Genomic DNA, 27,077 nt, shown 5'->3' with positions numbered 1-27,077 from the left:
GTTCACCACCCTTGCGGGCTCCTGCTACAGGGACCATGCTGGACGCTGGTGCCTGAGCTGCATCTGCTGGGGAGCACAGGGACAGCAGCACCTTCTGGGCTCCCCTTGCTCGTGGTACTGTGTGACAGCTATGGGCATGCTGGTGGCACAGTGGTCCATGCCAAAGCTCATCCACACCAGACTCCACGCTGAAGATTTGAGGACTTACCCACTTTCAGCAGCTCTAGTGCATTCAGGAAAGCAGTCATGGATAATTAAAAAGGCTTTTTATTTCCTTATTACCACATTTCTGCTACGTTCTTAAACTTTTGCCTTCCAAGAGCAGAAATTAGTTAATTTAGAAATGTTTATTCAACTGCAATGATTTCTGAAAGACAGCTAGATTGTTATGGTCTCCCTTCAATGAACCAGTCCACTCCCCAGCGTGGCAGAACCTCCCATGGCTTAGGTAAGCCTCGTGTTTTCCTTTATCCACTTAATGTACTTGGAGACCCTGGTGTAGATGCCGTATTTACCTGGCTTGGCACATTCCTCACCCCAGCTGGTGATCCCTGTGAGAAACCAGGTGCCCTCAATCTCAGTGGTGTAGGGACCTCCGCTGTCCCCGCCGCAGGTGTCACTGCCCCCAGCCGAGAAGCCTGCACAGAACATGTTCTGCAGGATGGTGGTTGAGGTGCTCTTGAGGCAGGTCGGCCGGTCAACGAAGGGCACCTTGAGGACTTGCAGGATGGTGGCCGGCCGCCCGCGGAAGAGAGTGCTGCCCCAGCCACTCACTGTCCCCGTCCCGTGCTTCAGCAGGGCATTGGTGAACTCCCGGCTGCCGATGCAGATTGGGGTGACGTAGCTGTTGAATCTGAGTGGCTCATCCAGCTCCAGGAGAGCGATGTCATTGTGGTGCTTGTTGATTGTGGCGTTGTATGTGGGGTGGGGAAGGATTTTCACCACCTTACGCTGCTGCTCCGTGTTGTCTTCCTCATCAGTGTTGTATTCACCTGCAGAGACAAGCATCGCTTGAGATCACCCCTGCGTGGCAGGACTAGGGACCATACCCTGATGATGCCATCCTGATGTAAGACCACCACGGCCAGGTGGCTGCAAAGGGACGAGCGCCGCACACCTCAGCCCTTAGGCTGCTCTGAGCCTGGTGCTGGCTAGGCTGCTTGCTGCTTGTCAAAGGGCATTGAAGTTCCTCCTCAGCGTCACCTCCTCTCTCCCCACAGCCAGCAGGATCTGGACCACCAGATATTTTTTTTTTTTCACGGATTTTTCATGGAAAGGGTCATTGGGCACTGGAACAGGCTGCCCAGGGAGGGGGTTGAGTCCCCTTCCCTGGAGGTGTTTAAGGGATGGGTGGACGAGGTGCTGAGGGACATGGTTTAGTGATTGATGGGAATGGTTGGACTCGATGATCCGGTGGGTCTTTTCCAACCTGGTGATTCTATGATTCTATATGAAACCAGGCATGCACCAGCTGATCAAGTGCCAAAGGTCCAGATACTGTTGATTAGGTTGGTAGCAACGTACCTCTTTCTCAGAGTTTAGCACCCTCATGGATAAGTAAGGATGACATTGCCCTAACTTCAAAGGGGGGAAAGCCTCTAGAATAAAAAAATCTTCATTTAAAACAGGTCATCAAAGAGTGAAAAGAAACCTGACCTTCCCTTTTCCAAAACCACACAGCCATGAGCAGAATGGCTACCCCCACAAAACGCTACCCCCACAGCCCTGATGCTCACAGGTGCCCAGCGGACCCTGCCACCCACACGAGGCTCAGCTGCTGGTGATTTCACGAGGCTCAGCTGCTGGCGATTACAGGGAGCTGCCGGCAGCTTCAGGCTCTTGTGATTGAGTTGCTGGCAGCTGATTACTTCCCCTCCCAGCTTGTGTAACAGGTAGAGGGAAGGGAAAATGTTCTGTGGTCTGGGGTTAGCAAATGGGCAGCGTCTGGATCTGTAGCTGAATTCTCTCTCCTGCCTGTGAACTGGCTGTGCTGAAGGCTGGAGAGCAGGATGACTTTTCCTGCTTGCTTTCTCGCAGCCCAAGAGGCGCAGGATGTGTTTAACCCCTGCTGCGGTATTTCTACATGCTTTGCTGTAATCTCCAGAATATACGATCTCCTCTAAACAGTATCTGCAGTGCTCGTGGCCCTGGCAGTGTCCTGTGTCTGCTGCATCTGCCTCTGAGGAGCGACACAGAGCCCAGCGAGAGAGGTGAGGCAGCTTTCTGTGTTCACATTAATGCTGGTGCCTGACGAAGGCGGATTTGGTGGTTGGTACTGCTATGTGCTCTTGTGAGTTTTTTTTTGCAGCAGAGTGTGAATGTCAGCTTCTTTGCAGGCTATGTTTCTACACTGTAAATGTAAGACAGATGTGGGGGAGACTTTCAGAAGGTTTTTCTTATACTACAGCTGCTTACTATTGCTGGGGACCTGAAAATAAGCTTCAGGGATGAACGTGGAGAGGCAAAGACAGGGAAGGGGAATGCTTCTTCTACTCCCTGCTATCAATTGTTGGGCCTCCTAGGATAGTATATGCAAAGCTGAACATTTAATATGAATGGATGTGAAGGACTCATATGTTGCCCATGCAGTGTATGTGGTGCAGGTACAAATTGAATAGTCTCTGAAGCTCTGCAAATTCATGTTTTGCTTTCTTGCTGCCTGTCCAGATCCTGCCCTGGAAACCCAGGGCTGCAGAGTGGTGTAAGTGTAGCTGGCTGATAAAGTATCCCAAAAGGAGGGAGGTGTGACATGCAGGAGAGAGCCTGAAAGATGAGGCAGTTTGCATGCAGACGCAAAAAACCCAGAACCTCTAAGTGGAAATGCGCTTTTCTGGGGGATGCTGGTTTTGCATTAGGCATTTTGTACTTTCTCCTGTTAGCAGGTAAAAGGCTTAGCTTTGCGCTGGGCTCTCAGGCAAAACTGCCTCAAAGTAGAAAGCAAAAAAAAATGCTGTTTGAAAGCTGTGAGACTCACCCTGCCAGCATTGGGCAGGTGGTGTTCAGCCCCATGGCACTTGGTCTCCAGGGACTGGCCAGGCACACCCAGGAGCTCAGCCACATTAACACTGAAGATGAAGGTGCAGCTGAAACCCTCTTGATGAGTTTGTTTCTGTAGATATGAAGTCAGTGCTTCAGGTCTCAGGTAGAATGTCATTTTTGACACTAATACATTTCATAGTGTTTAAACAGAAAGCGTAATTCTTCCGTGCTTCCTCTCAGTGCTGCTTGTAGCAGTTACTAACCATATCCGTGTTCTGCTCCAGTACCTACCAGTGTAACCCTTCTATACCAGATACTCATACAAGGGAGAAACAAATAATTTGGGGAAGCTGATTCTGACACAGCTGTGAACTACGGCACTATGATGCTTGCCAAGGGCCTGCAGTGAGTTATCAGCAGGCTGCCTACCAGGCAGTCTGGAACAGCTGGGTAACAAGAGTCAGGGGGATCACAATTTTTCAAGCAGAGATACGTTTATTTTGTAAAGCAGCAGCAGCACTTGCTGTGCGGTCTGGCCACGCTGCCCCTGCCTAACTCCCTGGAGACCCTGCTGTACAAGCACACTGCCACGTCCTAGCCTGATTTCTCTATGCCAATGCATAAAACATATTTAATTCTAAAAGAATTCAAGAGAAAAAGTAATATTCTTCTCCTTACAAGGAGTTAGTCAGGTTGCTGGTGCCCCTATTACACCAGCTACCTGAATCCACTCTGAGAGAGTTGCAAGAAAACTTAGTGTGACCCCCACCAAGAAGAGCAGAAATCCTTAATGAAGTCCTACATGGCCAGCGGAGACAAAAATCCATCACACCAGCTCATGAGGCAGCATCTTAACTGAAGTCCGTGAGGCAAAAGCCAAGCAGCTTGGGGTTCTCTCTGGCTCAGGTGAGATTCCCTGTGGCTGGGTTGAACTGCGTTTACAATGTGGTCCAGCAGTTCCATGGCTTTGGGAACGAGGCCAGACCCAGCTCGCAGCTCTAGCTGGAGGTGGCGGTACCTGCAGAGAGGAGGCTGCTGAAATGCTGCCGTCTGGGACCTCGATGCTCTAAAGGAACTTGTGTTGTCTTGCTTGCCCATGGTGATAGAATGGGTCCTGGGTTTCTGGGCAATTCATTGTACCTGCTCAGTGCAAGCTCTGTCCTATATCCCTTGCCTGTGCTGGCCCTGATGATGCCTGAACTACTCACCTGCCACAGCAGTGATATCAGCTCCTGGCTGCAGGCAATGAGCTGCTGTCACTACCCATTTCTCGTTGATGATGGATCCGCCGCAGAAGCCCACACCATTGCTGTTCAGCAGATGAACCTGTGGGAGCAAAAGGAAACCACAGCTGTGGGCTTGTGAAGATTGGTGGGGAAAAAAAGTGTGGGATGTCGGGGTTTTCTTTGGCTGCAAGACTGGTTGCATGTAAGTTGGATAGACCCAGATGCTTCTCTTTGGGGAGTCCCTGCCCCTCCATCTCCTGCTCTGCCATAAAGGTTACTGCCCCATCACACTTCTCCCTGCTTTGCTGCCAGCCCTGAAGATAAACCTCAGCCTAAAACTCAGAGCATCCAAAATACAAGTACCTCCTAAAAATGTGTTGCCAGTGACTATGTCTTAACTAGGGATGAAATCTTAACTACCCATTTCGTTTAGGCCTCTAACTGCTTCAGCACTCATGGAGCATGAGCCAGGACATCCCTTACACTAAAACTTCTAATTAAGTTGATCAGCTGAGTCGATGGATTGTGTTTTAAAGAAGGATTTCTTTATAATTCACCCCTTTCATTCCTTTCACGTGACGTGGCTCTTCACCATCTATCTGCCTCGTACTTTCTATGCGTTTACTCATTTGATGGCTCATTAGGCAGAGGCGGCTGTGTTTTAGGGAGCTCAATATCCATAATGAAAAGGATGAAGCTCCACGGTGATGAACCGGAGCATCTCCACGCTTGGAGGGACCCCCTTCCCCGGTTCCCGCTGGGGCTTTGCCAAGGGAGGGCAGCGCAGGCTGCTGGTGGGGGTGAGACAAGACAAAGGCATAGTTTATAGGTTCTTTCTCTGGCATTTGAACCCCAAAACTGCTCCCAAGCCCCAGGGAGGAACATAGCACCCTCCTGGCTTCTACCTCAGCCCCAGCAGGTTGACCATCTTCGTTTACCAGCTAGCAAAAGGGCAATCAAGGTTTTTTTTTTCAGAGGGTAGTGGGTGAGGTGAAGATCTCCACAAGTACAGCCAACTAGCTAGACTTGGTGGGCTTTAGAGTGTGAATTTATCTTCTTTACAGATATTGATTTCCCATATTTAACTTCTTGGTTCTCCTTCTGACTCTCTGTGAATGCATGGCAGGTGCCAGCATCACACACTGTTAGCCCCACAAAAGGCTGGGCAGGACACCTCCGTGTGGCTAGGGCAGCAGCACAGCCTCTGCGTTCACAAAATGTGACCTCCCAACAAACCTCCTGCTACTGCTTCTGGTGGCGCTGTTTGTCCCCAACACATTCCTGTCTTCTTTAGCTCTGAAATGGAGGGCAGATGCCTGCTCCTGACCTTTCTATGTACAATCTACTCACTGCTTCGCTCCCTTGGAGGACGTAGAGGGATCGGCTGATCTGCATGAATGGGCATTTACGTCCCTGCGTAGGCAACTTTTAATTGACATCACCAGTGTCAGTCTGTACCATAGCTTGCAACTGAAAGACATGTGCCATTCCTAAAACCTCATCTGAATTTATTATTTTTGCACTCTCAGCTGCTGAGGTTTCTGTGCTCACTGAAGCCTGAATAGAATTTAAGGGCAGTAGATGGCTTTGAAAAAGATTCAAGCTAGGAGCTAACTTCCCTTTTGACAACGATTTTAAAGTATTTGCAGAGCAGTGGGTTGGAGAAGGTTTCTTTGCAACCCGCCTTGGTCTGTGATGTCGCTTTTGGTGAGGTAGGGATGACTATGGTGTTGCAAATAGTATGTGGGTTGGGTAAAGAAAGAACAGTAGAATTTGGTAGCAGTCACACAAGGACAGATCTTTTGTTGGTATAAATTGTCATGGATCTGTTGAAACTGTTGGAGTCAAAAAAGGAGCTGCACTGTTCTTGGTGAAACTCTGCCTTGCAAAGCTCCCCGCCCTCCGCCTTCAGCTTAATCTTGGTAAGTTCATGGACTGCTGGGGAATCTTTTGCTGTAGCTCAAACCTGTACCCTTTGGGCCTTCCTGTGACTCTTCTGCCAGGGTAAACCCCTGGCCAGGCAAGTATTCTTCCTGTGGCATAAAACCATATACAGAAATAAGCTGTGTTCCTGTTAGACTTGAGATCTATTGCTAAACTAACTTCAGAGATGGGCTTTGGGTATGGAGAAGTAAGTCGATCCTGCATTCAGAAGGAAATGAATAGACAGACAGATTGCTGGAGTTACAGGAGAGCTCTGGAAACAGCCAATACCTGCCAAGGCACCTCGCCTCTCATGCTGTCTGATCCTCCCACAACCCGGGTGCCCGTCTTTATTATTGGTGTGATTTTCGTAGTGGCGATGGTGCTACTTTCTGTGGCGTTGTCGAGCACCTCCTCAAGAGCATTGTCATGGTCATCTGTGGTGATGTTCCAGTGCTCAAAGGTGTTTATGGCTCTGGTGAGCTTACTCTTCGCTTCAGGAGCTGTGATCCTCCCGCAGGGATAGGGCACTGGGAGAGAAACAGTCACGGTTACGACTGGCTGCGTGTCACGCTGGGAGTTGCAACAATCAGAGGAGCACGCAAGGAGAAAAATGCTGCCTCATCTCAGCACCAATCTGGGGACCAACACGGGAGGTGCAAGGCTGCGGGCTGACTCCTGCAGCTTTGAATCATAGAATCATAGAATAACCAGGTTGGAAGAGACCCACCGGATCATCGAGTCCAACCATTCCTATCAAACACTAAGCCATGCCCCTTAGCACCTCGTCCACCCATGCCTTAAACACCTCCAGGGAAGGTGACTCAACCCCCTCCCTGGGCAGCCTCTGCCAGTGCCCAATGACCCTTTCTATGAAGAATTTTTTTCCTAATGTCCAGCCTAAACCTCCCCTGGCGAAGCTTGAGGCCATTTCCTCTCAACCTGTCCCCCGTCACTTGGGAGAAGATCCCAGCTCTCTCCTCTCCACAACCTCCTTTCAGGTAGTTGTAGAGAGCAATGAGGTCTCCCCTCAGCCTCCTCTTCTCCAGGCTAAACACCCCCAGCTCTCTCAGCTGCTCCTCATAAGACCTGTTCTCCAGCCCCCTCACCAGCTCCTGCGGCTTTGAGCAGCAGCACTGCTAATATGGGAGAGCAGCAAAAGCACAAGTTGTTTCTGGGTTTTAGAAATGCATTCTGAACAGCTTTTAAAAAGAAGAAAGCTTGTGAGAGAGAGCACATGTCTGACGGGACAGGGCAGCTGTGCCTTTACTTCACGGGATGCTGAGGTGCGTTCCTGGGAGGCTTTCTGTGTTGGGCAGCTGGGGTGCTTGGCTGACATTTCTACAGCAAGTAACTCCAGTACAATAACTGTCCAGCTGGGAGAGGGCAGGAAATAATATCTGCCAATTGTACAGATAATCCTGCTTGGCACCAAGGTGAGGAAAACATTAATAAACTCTTAGTAGGGTTGTAGGTTTTCTCTGTTAATGAAGATCTCATCTGTAGGCTCATTTCAGACAAGCTCTTCCCATTTCTCTCCTACACAGTGCATAGCAAATTACTGATGATCGTGATAGTCAATACAGTAAATAGCATCAGACATTGTCTTTAATCTGAAAAGCTTTTGACAGCACTGTGCTAACAAACATTAGTGTAAAATCAGATATAAGCGTGGCCTATTGAGATTACATATTTTTTTAAGCAGTCTGCTTTAAGAATAGGGCTTAAATAAGTGTTGAGTGATGGGAAGTACTGCCCATGAGGTTAGGCTGGAAAATGACTGTTTCAGAGCCAACAAAAGTTCAGCTTTTGCAGGAAGGGCAATTACCCAACCTGAAAGATGAGCGCGTTGCTAACAGTAAAACTTTCTGGTTCAGTGAAAATGATACAGCATGTTAGGTAACACTGGCCTGAGCTCTTTGCGATCTCCGTTAACAGAAAAGCTCCCAGCCTAAGATACTTCCTACACTGCTTGCTGAAAGTCAGCACTTTCAGGGGCTCATACCGTTCCTGGCTGTAGCTATCAGGCCTTCAGAAATGATCTCACCTAGCCTGCATGCTAGCTTAGGTGTTACTCTCAGGTGTCAGAACTATGATAGCATCAAATGTTAAAATGACCTTAGGTGGCAAAATATTTCTCTATTAGATCTCCTCTTTGCTCTGACAGATGTGCTTCTGAGATGTCCATGACAAGTTGCTATGTTGTGGTGAGGTAGAATTGCACTTGTCGCTTCAGAAATAGTGTAACAGCCTAGGAGCAGAGCAAGGTAGGGAAATATAACAAGAAACAACTATTCTTTAGTCCTTTATGAAGTTGTAATCTCAAGCAATGCATTTCTGCTCCACCCCACTTAATATGACAGCTAAACCACAGTCTAGTTCCTATTAAGCGTCTTTGCGTGCAGACACACGCTGTTGGGAGGACAGCACCACTATAAAGCTTCACTTATTTCCACCCAACTCAGATAATTACAAGATATTGTGTGATGGCCAGGCTATTGGGAACATTTACAGTCAGGATGGTTGTCTTTTGTTCTGAAGAAATTCCAGAACACCCTCGATGTAGGATCAGTAACTAAATGGTAGCTGAATTCACCCAGATCTCTTAAAAATATTTTAAAATTTAACCTGCAGGTTCACAGGACTTTCCATCTTCATGAAGTTTATAGCCAGAGGCACAGGAACACTGAACTTTCTGTGGCGGGTCGTGCTTGCAGAAGTGCTTGCAGCCTCCGTTTTTAATAGCACAAGTGAAGTCTGAAAGAAATTAAAACAGAACTGTGAAACCTCCTTTGAAATACAACCCATTAGAGACTTGTTGGGCCTTGGGACTCAGCCTATAACTCACTCTGGTTGTTCCAGACTATGGAAAATGCATGCTTGCTTGCAAGGAGAGTGACCTCCTTCCAAACCACAATGAAAGAACGTGGGTTGAGGAAATGGCCCTATGAGAGGTTCTGCTGAGCCCTGGTGCAGCCTCTGTCCTCCAACAACTGTGTGCTCTCTGAAATTTGGCAGCCCGACCACAAAAAACTCCTGCAAATATTTGGTTATGAGCCATGTGATTTCCCCACTGTCGTGCTGCTTTCCTCCCACCCCGTGCTCATGGCAATCCAGCCCCAGCGTGGATGCTAGCAGAGAATGTCATGTGTCAAATGGGAGCAAACCCTGAAGGGCTTTGTCCTGGGATTATCGCTGGGCTCTGAATTTAAAACCTCAAGTGAAGCCATATGTTCTTCTTGACACACCAATAAGTCATCGCAGGCTGATGTGGAAGACCCATTTCAGCAGGACGTTTGATGAAATGGGTCCCACCCTGTGAGATTCCTGTGTCCTGCCCGTGCATTCTCCCACCCCATCCTGCACCCCTCTGTGGTGGGAGCACCATCTCTTTGAGGTAGGAAACTACTGATCCATAGGCAGACTTCTAATTCTCAGTCAGTTTTCAAATAAATTCACAGCAGATTAACTCCACTCCTACTTCCTCAAGGACACCTCCCTTCCTGTAGCCATTTTAATGCCATCATTTACTATTTTTACTGAGCTCCTTTTCACGCCTCACTTCTATTGCTATTTTTGTTCCTGTCTCACTTCCACGATAAATCTGCAATGAGACTATTTAAATTTGATGCAGCTTTGAAATGCTCTTTTTAACGTACGCTCCTCTCTTGCCAGAGCAGAAGCACAACTAGAAAGAGAATCTTTTATTAGTGCAGTGAGTCTAGCACATTATGCGAGTTGCACAGCCCCTGATTATATTATAAATATAAGAGCTGAATATCCCTCTTGCTTAAATTATCAGCTGTTTGGTTTTCATACACTCTCAACCCATCAGGAAAATATTTGCCTTTTGTTTGCCTTTAGAATCAAGGTTTCTACTGATAATTATAATCATGAATTTAGCAGAGTGCCATTGAGAGGAGGTTGCAGTAATCCTGCCCTGCTCAGCACCTGCAGCCCAGCCTGGCATGAGAAATAGAGGAGAGGAGTTGAGAGCATAGGGGCCCCCGTTAGGGTCAGTAGAAAACTGTTCCTTTCAGCAGGTGAGCACGTCATCCTTGATTGACAAGCAGCCCTGGAAAGGCTTGTGCTGAGGAGATAAAGGAAGGTCTCTATGTCAACATTTGCGCTGGCAGCTGCAGCGTGTGGAACAAAAGACCTTGATCCTGAGTCTCAGTTGAACACTGCGTAAGAACTAGCAGCTTGGTGCTCAGTGGAGGTGGCGCTGGGGCTCCACTGAGTTCAGGAGAGGATGGAGACATCTCCTTCTATATCTCTAGGCACATCCCCTATAATCTCATTGCCAATGGGCTGCATTTACACATTCATACAATGCCTTACAGCAGAGCAAGGTGTGGTGTGTCCGAAACAGACCTCGGGTAGGATGAATTTTATGCCCACTTTAATCCAATGGAAGTTCAAGTAAGGAAGAACAACCTCAAGTTGAGCCCCCACGACATACCTATCTCACAGTTTCTGCCTTCGTACCCAGCTGGGCACCAGCACACATAGGAACTTACTGCGTCCTTGCAAACGGCTCCGTTTTTGCATGGATTTGGGTTGCACTGGTCTCCATCTTGGAGAGAAGACAGGAGAATTAATGAACATGAGCATCCACCACAGCTGGTGTCAGACAAGCACTGGAGCCTAGTTCTGTGTAAGTCTCCTGTTAAAGCTGAGCAAGAGCCTCCACACCTTCCTTCCTTGTAGTGGAAAATAAGTCAGATCCTAGCACCCAAGTGCACAACAAACGTCAGTTGTAGGGTAACAGCAGCAGTGATTTACTCAGAGTCCTAATTATGTATCCTTGTCCTGTGTGGGTTAATTCTGCTTGTTTCAGCCAAACCCCTTTTCAGTCTCCCTCATGCAACATCTCAACATGACCTCATGTCTTGGGTAAGTTAGACAGACAAGGTTAGAATGTTTGCTTCCTCAAGGGGAGTTAGGATTTCCTAATCTTTATTTTAACACTACCATCTTTGTTCTCTGAAGGTTTGGAGACCTCTGTGTGTTGTAGGATTGAGAGCCTTGGTCATTGCTCTTTCTTCTTAAGCCTTGTATCACTATTAACTGCTCTAGATTTTTCTTCACATGTCAGGATCTTTATTCTCACAGCTACCTACAGTTGAGGCTTTAATAAGAATACCCAGTATTGCAAAACTAGTGACCTAACACTTTGGAACAGTAAGTCCATGATGCTAAATTACATGGAAGTGTGCTTTGAAATGGTAAGGTAAAAGTTAGGAGGAAAGGGAACGTCTTGATGTGTTTGTGTCCTGCCAATAAGCATGGCTGTTAGTGGTGCTTTGAGGAACAGACTGGAATACAGAGGACAGCTTCCAAACACGGCCAAAATGGTTTTGTCTTCTCTAAGGCAGGGCTTCAGGGTTTGCACATATGGTGTGGATCACAGCTGTTGTTGCTGACTGGTGAGGGCAATTGGGGATTGGAGCCACTTGGGTGCTGTGGAAGAGGTGAGCTCCTGTGGTCCACACGTGCTGGGAGCAGCAGCTTCTAAGCTGAACAGTAAAACAGACACTTTGGATGATAGGGGAATACGTGGCATTCATGGTTTTGTTACAGCTAGTTGGTTACAGTGGCAATAAAACAAATGCAGTGTTGAGTTTTGTAAGTTGTTTTTTTTTCAGAGGAGAGTCCTCCAATGGAAATATAACTTTTTTTTTATTATTATTCTGTAGTCTGAACTGACTAATATGAATCTTGTAAGGCTTTTAAGGGAGATGTTCTGGGAGCCTCAGCAATCTACAAAGAAGATCGTTTATGGAAACATCCTTAAAATTAGTTTCAAATGTTGTAGTGAGCATTGAAATCTTTTTGGTAAGGAACTGAGGAGTCATTAGGGATGGAGGCTAAAAGTGGAGAAGTAGATGGTGGAGAAGCAAGGATTTGTGAATTGCAAACAGCTGTTTGCTATGATCATGTTAAGGCTTCACTTTAATATGGCATTTCCAGGAATTCACACTCTCCTTGCAGAAGGCTGTGCCTTAACTGGAGATCTCTGCTTGATAAAAGAGTATTTTCTGTTTGCTGGAGGGGTGTTCATTATTGCTGTTGTGTTCTACTCTGTGCTGCAGCTGAAATTAAGTGCCATGGGTGTGACCTGGAGTCAATGGGTCCAGTGGTCTGTATGAACAGGTTTTGTTCTGAGGTTTTTGAAGTTTGTTCAAAAAAGCTGCTTGAAGAAAGAAAATATTAAGTAATCTTTTTTTTTTTTTTTGCTTGGGATTTGTATACAAATAGAACAGTCCCAGGGTGGGTGGCTACAAGATCTAGGGTGCATGATTCTGACTTGCTGCGTCACAAAAAAGTTTCAAAATGCTAGAACACATTTGTTTCAATAAACATCTGCTACTTATGCATTAAGAGATGAATATTATGTTTTTAAACGTGAAGAAAGCAACTCTTACCAATGTATGTATTCCAAAACTCCATCTGCAAAGGAAAAAAAAAATAGTTTCCCTTGATTTCTAATCTGGGCACTGCCTGACTGAAGACTAGCAGGAAAACAATCAACTCTGTAATCCCAATGGTGACCAACAAATCTTTAAAGCAATTCTCAATCTCAGCTGATGGATCATGAATAACAATAAAACACAATAGATGCTGTACTTGGCCCCTGCAGGTTTTCCCCTTGCTGTTCAGTCCTTCCCTCTCTGTGCCTCCTCACCTGAAAGGTGTAGAGGTGCAGTCTGGAGGGAACAAGATGTTGTCATTTTGCAGCAGCGATACTCACTGTTTTCTCTGTGTTTTCAAACACTTCTCGGGCTTCTTCAAAGCTGCATTTTTCTTCTATGCATTCTCTCTCGAGGTTCCCAGGAATAACCTCTTCCAGTCTGTTTGAATTGGCTCGCTTTTGCCTATGCAGAACTGAGTTTGCTTCTTTGTTCTCGATGAAAACTGCAATTTGAAAAGAAATAGGGTCTAGAGAGAAGCCCTCATGAAGGGGTGTAAGGACGTGCAGTCCTGTCATGGTGCTACCATGAATGCTTTCCCAGATGGGCCACACATCCTATTGGCAGGGTCAGCAGTGACATCCTTGCTTCAGTAGCCATCCAACAGGGCTTCCTCTTGACTCAGTTCCTGGAGACCTTTGCCTCTGCCAAGCACTCTTTGCCTATCCCACAACTCTTAAAAGGATGTTATTAGCCCAGAGGAGCTTCCTGATTTGTCTCCTCAGCCTCTCCTCTCTCTCCACCCTCCCTTAGCGCTTGCAGCCACGTCTGATTTTGTCACCACATGCTCTTCTTGGAGCTGCTGGTGGACACCCTGGACACAAGTCCTTCTGTGAGGGCTGTGCACTAGGAGGGGTTTGGACACATGTGGGTCTGGCCTGTCTGAGGTTTAAGGAGCAGAAGGGAGAGGGAGAGGCAAGTACCAGCTGCTTGTTACTTCTCATAGCTAATTCCTTCTCTGGATCCAGAGCAGATCCCAGCCCCTCCAAAGCCACAGAGGATCAGTTTTGTTGAACGCTCGTGCACCCAGGGGGAGTTGGTCTGATTTACCGCACGTCACTGACAATGTTACCAGCCCCTTCACCAGGAGATCCCTCTGCAAGAATCTGAACTAATTGTTTTTACAATGCTTTTAATTATCGTACAGCAAGCTTGCAACTCTATCTTCCTTTTGCTGGTGCATTTTTGTTTAAAAATGAAAGGCAGCGCACTAAAATTCCAACCTTAGTGTAGTGGTTTGGCAGTAGATATTGATCGGTAAAGCACTGACTTGAGAAAACGACAGGCTTGTTTCAAACACTGCAGCCCCCGTGGGGTGGTCAATACCCTCCCAGATGCAGGGTTGTGGTTTATGAGTGTGATATGAATGAACACCCCTAAGCAAGCCTCCCCAGCCAAGCCACAGCCTGAGAGCTTGGAGGCAGAGGGGTGCTCAGCCTCCCTGGCATGGGCTGCAACCTCCTGCTTGTCCCCAAGCTGGGCAGAAAAAGCTCAGGTGAGAACGATGGAGCAGCCCTGTTTTGTAACCCTGTTGGTCTTTCTATATGCTTAATACCCAGGGAACGTGATGCAGGCACAGTTGCAAATCACTGTGTGAGGTGAGGCAGGTGTATTAGACCCACTCCTTCATCTCTTCCCAGTGGGATGTGCCAGGTGCCGTCTGTTATTAACGCATTTAATGGAGAGAACTCATTTTAATGAACGCAGCTTTGCCTCCCTCAGATCCCTCTAGGCTTTTGCAGTTGCTTACTGTTCCCACACGCTGCTTTACAAGCAAAACTTGATCTGAACTGAAGGTTACAGGCCCCATGGGGTCACAGGCTTGGTATGCACCCTGTCTGGAAACCATCCTCAAACCAAGAATATACTCACATGTGCCTTACCAGCTTCTGAACCAGTATCTGAGACACTGAGATGGGTTTCTGGGCTAAGGGCTTGTGGGGAAGACTTGTCTTGCCCATGAACTATAGTATATTCTAGGAGGTATACCTGGGTGGGTGGTGGTACCGATATGAGATTCTGCTCACTTTTCATTGCTAAGTACGCTTTCTGGAAATAGATCTTATTTTTAACCTGTTACTCACAATGAAAGAAGAAAGGCCAGCTTTGCACCAAAGAAGTACTCACATTGGATGTGAACCAGCCTCTGCTGGAACTGTTGCTGCTACAGATAAATCAAGCAACAGCCTGCATTACTATGTGTGATTGCCCACATCCATCAACTGCTCTGTCTTGTCTACAATTTTGGCTGCATCTTACTGTCTTTGTTAAATTCACGCTGGGTTTGGTTTTAAACAATTCTCACAGTGGCAAATCCAATGACTGTTTTAGGGACACGAGTACTTGTTTGTACTCCAGGGCGAAGTGATGGCATACAAAGAGGTTTGGATGTTACTCCACTAGCAATGCTCTCTGCTCCTTTTTTTCCTTCTGTGTATCAGTGCATGCATTCTAAAATGGCTGAATCAAGCTCCCAAAGCTTAAAAGCTGCAACAAGTTCAAGAAAAATTCTTAAAATTTATGCCTGTGACACATTCTGTGTAAAATCAGCATAAAAACTATTATTTCATTCCCAAGAACCAGAGCTTTAAAGAGAGGAACCATGAAACGCAGCAACCCCCTGAGCTCTCATCTCTTATGATACTCCACAAGCTGTCTCACTGTCAAGTGGCAAACGGTCCCTTTACCTGTGCCAGTAACCCCTTGCACCCAAAAGTGAAGGACTTGCTAGGTTTTAAATGAACTTACCTGTTCTTTCAACACCAAGACAAACTCCCAGAAGACAAATGGAGAGTATGAGGAGGATATTTGCCATCTTCTTCCCACTGCCCAAACCTCTAGCTAACAAATTGTTCAGATGGTGGAGCTCAGTCAATAGTTCCAAAGTGCAAGTGCTTGTTTATTTATTCTGGGTAACCCTTTAATTTAAGGCCCCCAGATGTGCTGTTGGTGAGCCTTGCAGTGGCAGCAGGGGTATTATATGAGAGGGCATGTCCATGTACCAGAAATCTGATAGGTGATTGTAGTCCTTGGGCTCATCTTCTGCCCTGTAGGGTATTCCTGCAATGTTTAGGAGGCTGAGTGTGGCGCAAGGTTCAGCTTTGGTGAGCCTCTCCAATGCACAGGATTTTCCAACAGACCATATAAAAGCCCACAGCAGCATTTTCAAAGGCTTCAGCATGGTCCACGTTATGCCCAAAAGAGCCAGCACATCCCTTGAAGATGACCCTACAGGTGATGTTTTCTCTCGGGCACCTGGCCCCCTCAGAGCAGGGCTGTGTCAGCCAGCACGGTCTCATGCAGGTTAATTAAAAACCTGGATGGAGTGAAGTGAGAGTCTGGTCCGTTACCCACATCTGCTGGGGCAAAGCTTGGAAACACATTGAGGTTTCCTAGGTTCTGTAGTTGAGGCTACAGGAAGGAATCTGCTACTTGGTGGGCTGGCGTAGGGATGTGCTGATAAAATGCTGGCTTTGGCTCTGGGCTGAAGGGCAGCTTCACAGGCTGCTCCTAGTCTATGCTGGTCAAAGAGTGGACTAAAATAGTGGGAAGATGGGGGAAATGAAATAGGAAAAAAAGCAGATTTTCACAAAGAAATGAGATAGTGGGTTTTCATATGAAACCATTCATTTTTAATGGTGGGATACTTACAAATTTTAAAACCCATTTCTTCCCTTCTTCTGCCTTTCCCTTAGTATGAAGAGCTATTCCAAGGTGAGTAATTGCTTTAGGGAAAATACTGAAGAGTTTAAAAAATAAATTAAACATTCACTTCTGGAAAAGCAAAAAAATCTCCTCCCCACCTCTTTCCTTGAGGACCTGTAAGGAAAGTAGGCCAAAATCATTCATCCCACTCTGGGGAGGTCTTGTGGGCTTTTTGCCAGTGACCCATTCCTTAAAACCTGTTTCCCAGTTTCTGCAGGGCAGAACTGAAATCTCTCATTGCACCCATGCACTTCTGGGGCTTGCAGTGGTCTGGCAAAGTACAAAAAGATCTTGGATAGAAACATTTTAAAGTAGAACTTCATCTCTGAGTGTGGTGGTGTTGTTTTGGTATAGGCTTAGCTTTAACATAGCACTTAAGAAGAGCAGCAAGAGGCCAGCAGGCGCTGATGGCTTGTTAAAGCAGAAGAGCTAGAAGAGGAGAGCTGGCAGATATCACCAGTTCCCTGCAAACCAAGATGGATATTCTCCTATTGTCCACTCAAGGGAATCCCACATCACATTTCACGGTGCCACCAGTGCTCATAAGCAGGCAAACACCATCCAGCAAGACACAGATTATGGGCTGTGTTGGACGTGCCCACATCTCCACAGGCTGGAGAGCTATTACTTGCTATGAGGCTACAATAGCCCTTAGGTAGCTGTTCAATTGTTTGCTTGAGCTTATGAACCATAAATTCTGTGCACTCACTCCGAAAAATTAAAAAAAGTTCCTTTATGCAGCAAATAGGAGACTTCTTACTGTTGTTTGGGTATTTGGAGTTACTTTTGTTTGCAGAAAGGACCGATCAGCTGCAGGTAAATATAAGATGCTGAATGTGAATTACAGTCTTGTGAGATCCATGTTGCCTAGGTAGAAAAAAAATCCTTTATTATCCCTTTCTTGAGCAAATAAAAGGTCCTGAAACCTATAATTCATCTTGTTTCTTCTTGCTTCATTTGAAATTATCTTTATTCATCACTGACAGTAGCTTTTGTTATCACATTTCTGTGGTAGATAAATGAGTTAGGATGAGGTAATGTGCTGTTGATGTAAATTGAATGCAAAATGAAGAAGGTAATGATCATCTCTCATTTTCTGTGCAGAAGAAAATGCAAATGTGAGCAAATAAATTGAACTTAAATGCTGAAACAATACATATTCTGTCAATAAAGAGGAGTGTAGAGTAAGTCCTGCCATAACAAAGCATAATTAGAATCTCATTACTGTAAATATTTCACTTTACAACGTAGGTCAGTCAAATAATTTTTGGTCTATGGTGTGCATTTCACATGTAATAGTATTCAAAACATTATTACTAATTAATCTCAACAGAAAATGACATTATTAGAATAAACAAAGCTATTAATACAAATAATTTTCTGTTGTTTGCTACTATTGCTGTCAACCTCTGGGGTGTTGAATTGAAAGCAAAGTATTTCTTTTTATTAATTTTGCTAACAAAATCACCAGAATTGCTATCCCTACGGTGTGCACTTTAGAGATGAAAGCTTTGCTGTTTAGGTGGGTGACATCCGTTAAATATCAGATCTGGGTGTATTTTGACTTCATGTTCTATGTTCTCAAACAAAGGCTGTTGAAAATACACAAGTCATGTTTCTTCCTATTAAAAAGGCTTTCTGGACCAGTGAGTTGTTAGGAGATGCATCTTCTTTTTTGAGGTGTTAGGTTTGGGGCTTTTTTGTTGAAAAATCCCTTTTTTGGAACAGAACATGCAGCTGCTGGGCATACGTTTGTGTCAAAGGCAGAAGAACCTGGTAGGGGTTGCAGGGCAGTGTATTCCCAGCAGGGCCACCACCCTATTCTTGGGAACAGCCCGTCTTTCAGAGAAGCTTTCTGCTGCAAAGCAAAATGAAGTTTGTGAGAAGTCAGAGCAAGAAAGCTATTTCCATTTTAATCTGATAGGTTTTTTTAAAAAATGTGCTCTGGCTGCGCTGATCAATAATGTTAAACAGCCTGATAGCTTGAGGATCTTGTTAAAGGATTGTTCATAATCTCTCTTGTCTCTAAATGCACTCTTTTAAGGAAAAAATCCTCACTCAAAACCTTAAGCAAATTGCAATTTGCCCTTGTCCTCTAGACAGCTATGGTAAGTAATCTTCCCTTAACCAACAGCAAACAAACTATTTCTGAAAAAACAGGGAAAGTAATACTTGATCTTTTTTTTTTTTTCCTTCTTCTTTGTTTGATTACTTTGAAGTGCCTGGCTTTTTCTGGAGCACTAGTTGTGGGAAGTTATTCAAATATAGAGGCAGCACAGCCGCAGAGTCCTTTGCAGTGCCTATCATTTTGATTTAGTTACGAACATACTGGAGGCAGCACCAATTCTGTTAAAAGCCCCATAGCCACTGAGGAGGCTAAAGTGCATTTGGACACCAGTGGCACTAGTGACCTACCGTAGGTGAGGATAAACCCTCAGCTTTCATGGGTGGGATGCAGAAGCCTCATCCCTGTGGCTCTGGGCTGGTGGGATCACAGGTGCAGGGAGGTGCTGCTGCTGACTACAAATTTGTGCTGCATATTCAGGTATTGGTGAAGTGAAATGGCAACTGGGACCAGCTCCTTACCGACAGCAGCATACGGTTTGTGCAGGAGCAGTGTTGAGTCCCATCTTTGAAAGCTCTCCCTACTACCCCTGTCTATCTGGAGGCTTTCAGTTCCTGTATTGGGCACCTTTCCTCTGCTTTTATGCAAAGGCTTCAATACTTGTGCCAAGAAACAGGCTCCTCTTGCTGAATTCCCTCCAGATACATCCATTGCAGTTAGCACTTTAGCTTCATCCCTCCCGTTTTATTCAGTTTTTAATTAGACTCCTGAACAGGAGCACAGAGCAAACTCTGCTTTCATCTGGGAGATCCTGTGGCTGTGAAATATTTACAGGAAGTAAATAACTGTCAGAAAATAAATAAGTCCCTGACTCTACATGAGTGTAAAAGTGCTTTGAAATATTCTCATTCGAATAAAAGCTCCTCACATTGAATGGCAGTAAGAAACAGCAACACAGGCAAAAAATTCCCAATGTAGAAGGTAAACACAATTATTAATTCATGGAGCAGCACATTTCACAGTAGCAGCTTTAAGATCTATCTGTGCAGTTTGATTTAAAATAGGCCAGATTAAAAGGAAATCTAGATTTGGTTTGGTCATTGTCATTTCAGAAAGCAGAGTGCAAACATGGATAGATGCACCATGCTGCTGAAGTTACTCTAAATTTAGACTTTGTCATCTCCACTTCAGACTCTAGATAAAGCAATGAAACAAAGCTCAGAGGAGGCAGCAGCTCTTGCAGGTTTTCATGGGTCAAGTAGATCACCAAGCCAAATCATTATCATACAGCGCAAAAACTAAATCAAACAGAAACTCAAAAGCTGGCTTGCCACTGCGTCCTGGCACAAGATGAAACAATCTCTGTAATAGGCCAGGCACACGTGTGGGAGAGAAGTTTGTCTTGCCCCAGGCTTGCTGATGTGAATGTGAGTTCTGAAGGTTGCTTTGAAACAGATCTCTGAAAGATCTTCCTCTCTCCTCCAGAAAACTCATCCAATGATGGTAGCATAGTGTCCTAGAGAAATACTCCTGAGCCAGGACTCCTTTAAAAGAGGTTAATTCCAGCCAGCAGGATCCAGCTAAGCAGAGGAAGCTTGTTTCCTTCTTTGCTCATGGGAACAGATTTGTCTTGCCTTGCTCTGATGCCTTTTTTGTTGGAGGAGAGACATTGACTAGAAAAGGAGACTTGACCGACAGGATACACTATATATCAAACTGTTTTTGGGTAGTTAAAACTGAGTGAAACTGGTCTCAGCCAGCACATCCAAACCTACCATAGTCAAAGCCCTTAAGCTTAGCTCTGCGGTGAGCTTTAAGTAACAACATTCAGTGTTCTGCCTTTGTCTATCGATAGTTACCTTCAGAGAAATTCTCAATTGTCTGCTCACGTCAATGCATACGATGGATGAAACCACTACTCTGGTTCCAGAGGGAGACACTGCAATTTTTCAAATCCCAGGCCCGCCAGAGGTGTGTGATGTGACGAATAGTTAGGACTGAATTGGCTTTTCTAGGGAGTCTGACCTACTTGGGTTTCCTCTTCTGTTCCCCTGACCTAGTGCCCTGGAGTGCTTTTTTTGCTAACAGCATTCACTAATGGATGGTTGGATGCTCTGACTTGCCAGTTCTAACAAAGCCAACAGGGCTCTGCTCTGAAGGTTAATTTGCAGCCAAATTCACCAAGAGAGCCAGCCAAACTCCTCTGCGCTACTTTTGAAAATTCAGGAAGGATGGTAGCTGTGTACCCAGTGGTTGCTTTAGAGGGGTGATTTTCACTGGTGTACAATGCAGTCACTGCCCTCATGGAGAAAGGAACCTGCTGACCTAAACATCTACCATGACTGTTTGCAGATGTGTTCTCTGGTCTCTGGTGCAAGGCAGGCACAGAAGCTTGAGTTCATCTTTCTGAATTTCATCTTCTAATAAGAATTGAGAAGTCTAGGACCACAGACTCTATAGCTGCAGGAAAGATGTACTTCTAGAGGCTCAGAGACCCAAAAGATCAGACACGGGATAAGACTGGGCTTTGAAGTACCTTCCTACCTGTGTTGACTCCATGGGGAGTGTACACAACTGTGCTCCAAGTCCAAGGGGAAAGTGACACCTCAGTGACCATACGTGTTTGGTGCCTGTAGAGTTGCTGTGTCAGGCCTATGCTTTGTTCAGAAGATGTTGGGAGCCTTGACAGTGAGAGGATGGATGCAAAGTGACAGAAAAGGGCTGGAACCCAGGGTAATTGCACAGAATGCAATGGTGCTTCATCAGATTTGCACTGGTTGAATTTTTAGTGGAAGTTGCTAATTTAAACTTCATGGCAGATGTCATGAAAGGCTTGCATTTAAACTAATACAAAGAAATTTTAAATAGCACATCCCTATCCTACCTTAGGAAAATTCTCTGTCTTTGTCTGGCTAGAACTCTTTGCAGTTAAGGTTAATTATGAATATACTGTTTGAGTTGAAGCATATTGTAAAGTTCTTAAATCAAGTGAAATATCTCACAAACATGGAAATACAACCACTTAAAAGATGCAGCATCTAATGTATGACACATGCTTTCTAAATTAGGCTTGTCTCTTTGAAAAAATGCATGAGTTCCACAGCTCAGGCTTAGAACGTAATTTGAAACTGCAAAGGATTATCTCAGAAATCACAAAAAACATCTCCCAAGGGGTTTTGATAGGTGCTTCTTCACATCAGCTTTTTATCTTGAAAGCTGTGTCAAACTCATGGAAACATGAAAAGTTTGTGATGTGTGGTCCTTCTAAAAAGCGTCACGACTCCCAGCTGCGAATCCTGATTTTATAGGTAAATGCTACCTATGCTCTTCCTATAAGTGAATATGGTCCTAAGTGTTTATCTTCCAGCTGTGGCTGCACCATACAAAGAACGCAGGATGGGAACACAATTCAGATTGCTCGAGTTGTCCAAGTACTGGCCTCATCTTGATCTGCTTAGTAGATTCAGGACTAAATTCTGCCGCTCCTCCATGCCAGCACAGTTTGTTTCTCTGGAATGGGGTTGTGGGCTAGCCATCTCTTAAAGGTTGCTGCAACAATCTGTGACTGCGAGACTAGAGTGATGATAGCACTGCCTGTCTCAGTTCTTGGATAAAACCAGGCTAGTAAGTAAATCAGCTGGCAGGACTCCACAATCATCATGCCAACTCAGTGGGTAGTTCATGTAGTGCATCTATGAGGACCTATCCTCCCCTCAGCAGTTTAACCAGGTCACCACTTCTGAATGGTTTCCACCTATTTTTTTCTTCTGATGTTTTCTCTGGCTAGTTTGCTGCGCTGTTTAAAGCATACTGGGAACTTGCCAGGCATATAAGAAGGGACTGTGTGTGCCCAAGGAGACCTCCACAACAGGCACAGCAGACAGAGACTGGGGAGGTGGGCTGCAAATCATTCTTTCCAGGCTGCAAGTAATTAATGTCAAGACGTGCTCGTAGAGTTGAGACTTCATGGGGGAGCTCAGGCACTAAACCACAAAAGAAAATGAATCCATTTGTGCCTTGAGCAGGTGACTGGAGTCAACCACCCCAGGATCTCCTGGCACTGCTGCTTGGTCACCCTCCATCAGCAAGGACAGTCTTTGTTGGAGCCAAATGACTGTGGTACAAAATGACACCTAAAATAGCAAGTGTTATCCCACATAGCCACTACTCTGCTCCTTTTATGAACGAGATCAGTCAGCTCCCTCTGTCTCCTCTTCAGGAGAGTGATGAGGCAATCCTTTCCTCCCTCTCCCTTTATCCTTCTCTCCTCCTGCTCTTCTGCATTTCTCTAAGGCTATTGTAGTACTTTTCAAGTCAGACGAATCATAAGCAATCTTTATCACAAGCAATCTTTTCGGTATTAATATAATAGCAAATTCAGGTGCTGCTTCTGGCTGTTACGGACATTTGCACTAACACAAGGCCAGGAGACAGTACTGCTGTGTCAGCACAGGAATAAATAACCACCTGGGGCTGGAGGAAAGCAAAACTGAACCTCAGGCCTCTGTATTGTATGTTCCAGGTCTAAGATACTCCTGGGAGGTGAATCTGAGGAACAAAGCTCAATGCTAGTAAATATTTTTGACCTATCCTCTAGCACACTTGAAAAACCTGATCTGGGTGATGTCCAATTCACAGAAGTTTATTTCCAAGGCAGTTATTTATAGACTGCCTTTCTGGCTCTCTGGGAAGTGTCTGAGCATCAGCTCTCTGAGCAAGCACCATAAAATTAAAATTTTCAATTTTAATGGTGAAAAAACAGTTTAAGGGAAGTAAAATATCATCCAACAAATCCTTCTTTTCACTTAAAGCTTCGAGTCTTGAAATATTTATTAGCAGTGTCTGTACTCTGCAGCACCGTTAAAGGGCTCAGCACCATGCTAAGAAGGAAAATGATCCATTTGATTAAAAATGAAGAGCAAATGCCATTTCTAAAGAAAGCCTTCAAGTCAGATGACAGTGTTTGGAAAAAATGATACGCAATTTTGTCTTCTATAGTATAGCTAGAAATGGGGTTTGGTTTTGTTTCCTCATGTAAACCTCCTTTTCCCTAAAAATTTTGTGGTTCTTTCTCATGGCTTGACCCTGTAGGAGCAATGGTGGTATTTTTCTGGGCAGATCCACCAAGTTGCTCCCTGAAGTGAGTTCTTCATGTGTTTCGTGTTCTTCATTTGCAGATGTGGAGCCCCTGGGTGCTTATTGTTCTATTTTAAGTTCTGTTATTTCCTTGCTTTAGCTATGTAGGAAACAGTCTGCTGTCATTTCAGAGGATAATAACTTGGGGTTTGGGAAATCTGAGGAAACTTTATCTCCCCGTGCACTGATTGAACCACCTGTACTTTTTCTTTCCTAAAAAAAAAAAAAGCTTAAAATCTTTGAAATTATTCTTTACCCAGTAGTAAACAATGGTGAAAAGGAATGTGGTTATTGAATAGAATTTCAAATTTAGTCTGCAGCAAGTTGTCAGGTGGAAAAGGACCCCTTGAGTCATGCGTATACATAGAGCTGGCATTGCTTTGCCTGGGGAGGGTCCTGGTACCCTCTGAGAAGAAGTGTGTGATGAAAACCTTCATTTAAAATATGAGTTACCAAACAAATAAATTCCTGGTAGAAAATGTTCTCATTTGTGCACCTCTGCAAAGTTATCTTCTGTGAAGTTTATTGGGTTAACTATAGCTAGAAGGACCATGCTAGGTTGTTTTAATCACTTAGTACTGAATGTTTATGATGTTATTCTTATGGGAAAGTTAGGTAATATACACTGTCTTCATCTGAGCCACTTAACTTGGTTTGTGCAATGTATGCTCAGCCCTTGCTCTTAAGTCTGTTAGTTCGGTCTGTGAAGATTATTGCCTCTGTCTTGACTCTGGTAATTACAAATGTCTTCTAAATGGCCCAGCTTCCCTCTCTCTGGTGCCAGAAGACAATAGATTTTTTTTTTTGTAACTGAGCCCTCAGCAACCAGGGCTGCTGCAGTTAAGTTTCATTGCAAAAGATAAGGTGGCACCAAAACTGTTGATGGTAGAATGAAGGAAAACAAATTATCGTGCCTCAAATCAAATGAGTTTTAATTAATCCATCTAATTTGTCTAATGAAAGTTCTAAATGTCATTTGTCTCTTCATTGTTGCTCTCAACAGTGACAAGCTCATCAGAGGCAAATAAATTGCAAAGTGTGCCTCTAAAGCTAAAACATACCAAAAATGAAATAAGGAATTTGGAGAAGAAGTACATTTTAGGAAAACCTGCTGTAGCCTTGAAGTTTATGCCTCATGTCCCACCTCTGGGAACTTTAAATATTGATTACCCACACAGAACTGGGATTTCTACTTGCTTTCAATTAGACAGTGTGAAAACTGCTGGCACAAACCCCATACTCCCAGTCCTTTCTCTTGAGAGGAGACCTCTCCCTATGTGCTCTAACACAGAAAGGTCTGGTTATGGATTCCTTCTGCAGATGGCTTCATGGAAAACCAACACCACTGAGCAGTAGTCCTCAGTAGAAGGGGGAATATTTAGCTCTTTAGCTGGAGAAGGTATTTCAGCCTTCCAGAAAGTAATTTATTCACAGTTAAATCTGAGTAACACCTTTTTCCCAGCACAGGCTCTGTAGAAACCTAAGCAAACTGAGCTTGGCATAGACCTTTACTTTTCTCATCCCTATCAGTGTTTCCCTCTGGTTTCCTCTTAAAAAACACGAAGTATATACCTATAGAAAAGATTAAATCTACATCTTGCCAGTGTGAACATAGCTTGCAGGCTGGAGGTACTCTGCAAGATTGACACAAGGTCTTGTTGAGGTTTGTTGTTGTTTGGCTTTTTTTTAATCTTAATTTTGTGTCCTGCAGGAGGAAAGGAACAATCATATAAAACCAAAAGAATATAAAGCAATCATAAATAAATCTGAGCTATCATCTAGAGACAGGTAGCTCACCTCAGAGTAAGGGAGGACTGTGGGAACTGCTCAGTAGCAGTGGGGATGGGGAGCACGTGGAAAAAGAGTAGTCAAAATAAGCTTAAAGGCAAAACCTGTTAAAAGTAGCTGGATGGGACGGTAGGAAACCTGTAACTGAAGTTCTGGGGACAGAACTATATCTATGACCACAAAGTTCAAGTTTTAGCTATGCTTCACCCCCGTGCTCATTAAAGGAAGAGCTTTTCGGGTGAATGACCTACTGCCAATTGCAGAATTGGTCCAAGTTCCTGAAGGTGATCTACAAAATGAAACTGAAACAAATGGGAACATCTGTCTTTGATTTTGCAGCTAGCCCGAGAGTCCCTCAGTCCTCTGCTTCAGATCTTCGAGTGGAGCTGATTGTGTATCTTTGAGGCCCTTGGTCCTAAGCTGTAGAAATAAAAGCTCAGTGAGCTGAGCTTGTTGCCAATTCACCTCTAGGAGTAAAACCAGCATTACAGCCTGATCAAAGACTTATTCTAGTGGGGGCTTTCTCTAGCATTTTTGCACAGACACAAAGATACGTAAATATTCTGCAGAACCTGACATACCTGATTAACGTTAAGCATATTTTGTTGTTCGTGAATTCTTTCTAATAAGAGGAAACTTAAAACTAAGACAAGCCCTTCTGAAAAATAAGCCTGTGCAGAGCCACAAGTAAGCATTGTGTCTCTTCATTGTTTTTACCATCCTGCAAATTTGATGCATCCTCATTCTGCTGATGCTTAAATGTGTGAATAATTTGTCAGGGAACCTCAGCCATTTCTTCCTTTTACATTACACAGAATGGTGTTCTGGCAGATCTCTCTAGTCTTCTATCCTGTAGCCTCTGTGGTACATTTAATAGAAGAAAACAACCAGTGCTTTGAAATAAAAAATAATTTAAGTTTGCATGTTAGATGCAGAGAGGATTTATTTTATTGTTGTTATTTTCTTTTTCTGTCTCTCTCTTTTTTTTTTTTACCTGCCTCAAATAGGGATGTTTTTAAGTATTTGATGTTTATGCTTCAAGCAAATGCAAATAAAACAGTGACTAAACTAGCTGGATTTTGAATGTATGCAGAGAATCACAAATATTATGGACTGATAGTGTTATCTGGAAGGAACCTCAAAGAATTAGATTGAGTAGTGAATTATAGAATGAAAAAATTCCTTCATTTCTGCCCCTGTGGGTTAACAGAAACATAATCTTTTTGAAGGAGCTTGATGTAGTATTTTTGGATGAGATTACAAGTTTGATGGATGAAAACACTTGGGTTGATACAACAGAGTATATATAGACTTCTGCAAGACACATGATTTGGTACTGCAGAGCCTTTTATATTAAGGAACTAGAGAGCGTGAAAATGAATATTGTGTATATTAAATGGATATAAAACTGCCTAACTAATGGTCCTTAGAATTATCACTGTCAGCTCTTGGTACTGTGGGTGTGCTCCAGAACTCATGTTTTTCTCCATTCCCACGATACTTACCAGATGACTGGAAATGACATCGGCCATGAGATTTCTGCTTTGGGACAGTGTCATGGGGAGAAATGGCAAAGGATGGCCAGTGGAAAAATATGCTGAATATGAGTTCACCCATAGCCAAAATGTTAGTGGGGTTCTTGAGCACATGTAGTCTGGGAAGATGGTACTTTTTCTATGCTAATATAATTGCCGTATGAAGAGCTTGTCTAGGTCAGCAGTTCAAAAATGGGTGGGGTTAGTCAGGGTTCCTACTAAGAAGATGTACCAAAATAGTAGAAGG

General features: G+C 44.5%; 2 protein-coding genes across 2 annotated transcripts in view; one reads left to right on the top strand and one right to left on the bottom strand.

Annotated features, from left to right (window-relative positions):
• Nucleotides 1-251: 251 nt before the first annotated feature.
• F9 (coagulation factor IX) lies at nucleotides 252-15,479 on the bottom strand. Its single transcript, XM_069867753.1, has 8 exons — nucleotides 15,350-15,479; nucleotides 12,883-13,046; nucleotides 12,557-12,581; nucleotides 10,591-10,704; nucleotides 8,757-8,885; nucleotides 6,420-6,658; nucleotides 4,188-4,305; nucleotides 252-992 (listed from the first exon to the last, which is right to left on the bottom strand). Exons 1-8 carry the CDS (start codon nucleotides 15,414-15,416, stop codon nucleotides 445-447), a joined length of 1,404 nt encoding a protein of 467 aa, XP_069723854.1. The 5' UTR covers nucleotides 15,417-15,479; the 3' UTR covers nucleotides 252-444.
• FGF13 (fibroblast growth factor 13) overlaps nucleotides 1,921-27,077 on the top strand; it is a 290,946-nt gene continuing 265,789 nt past the window's right edge. The window contains exon 1 of the mRNA XM_069867754.1: nucleotides 1,921-2,210. Coding sequence (XP_069723855.1) covers nucleotides 2,084-2,210 — 127 coding nt within the window. The 5' untranslated portion in view covers nucleotides 1,921-2,083. The remainder of the gene's footprint in view (nucleotides 2,211-27,077) is intronic.

The sequence above is a fragment of the Phaenicophaeus curvirostris genome, chromosome 13 (genome assembly GCF_032191515.1).
Source record: "Phaenicophaeus curvirostris isolate KB17595 chromosome 13, BPBGC_Pcur_1.0, whole genome shotgun sequence".
Taxonomy (NCBI): domain Eukaryota; kingdom Metazoa; phylum Chordata; class Aves; order Cuculiformes; family Cuculidae; genus Phaenicophaeus; species Phaenicophaeus curvirostris.
This window is presented reverse-complemented; position numbering and strand designations above follow the sequence as displayed.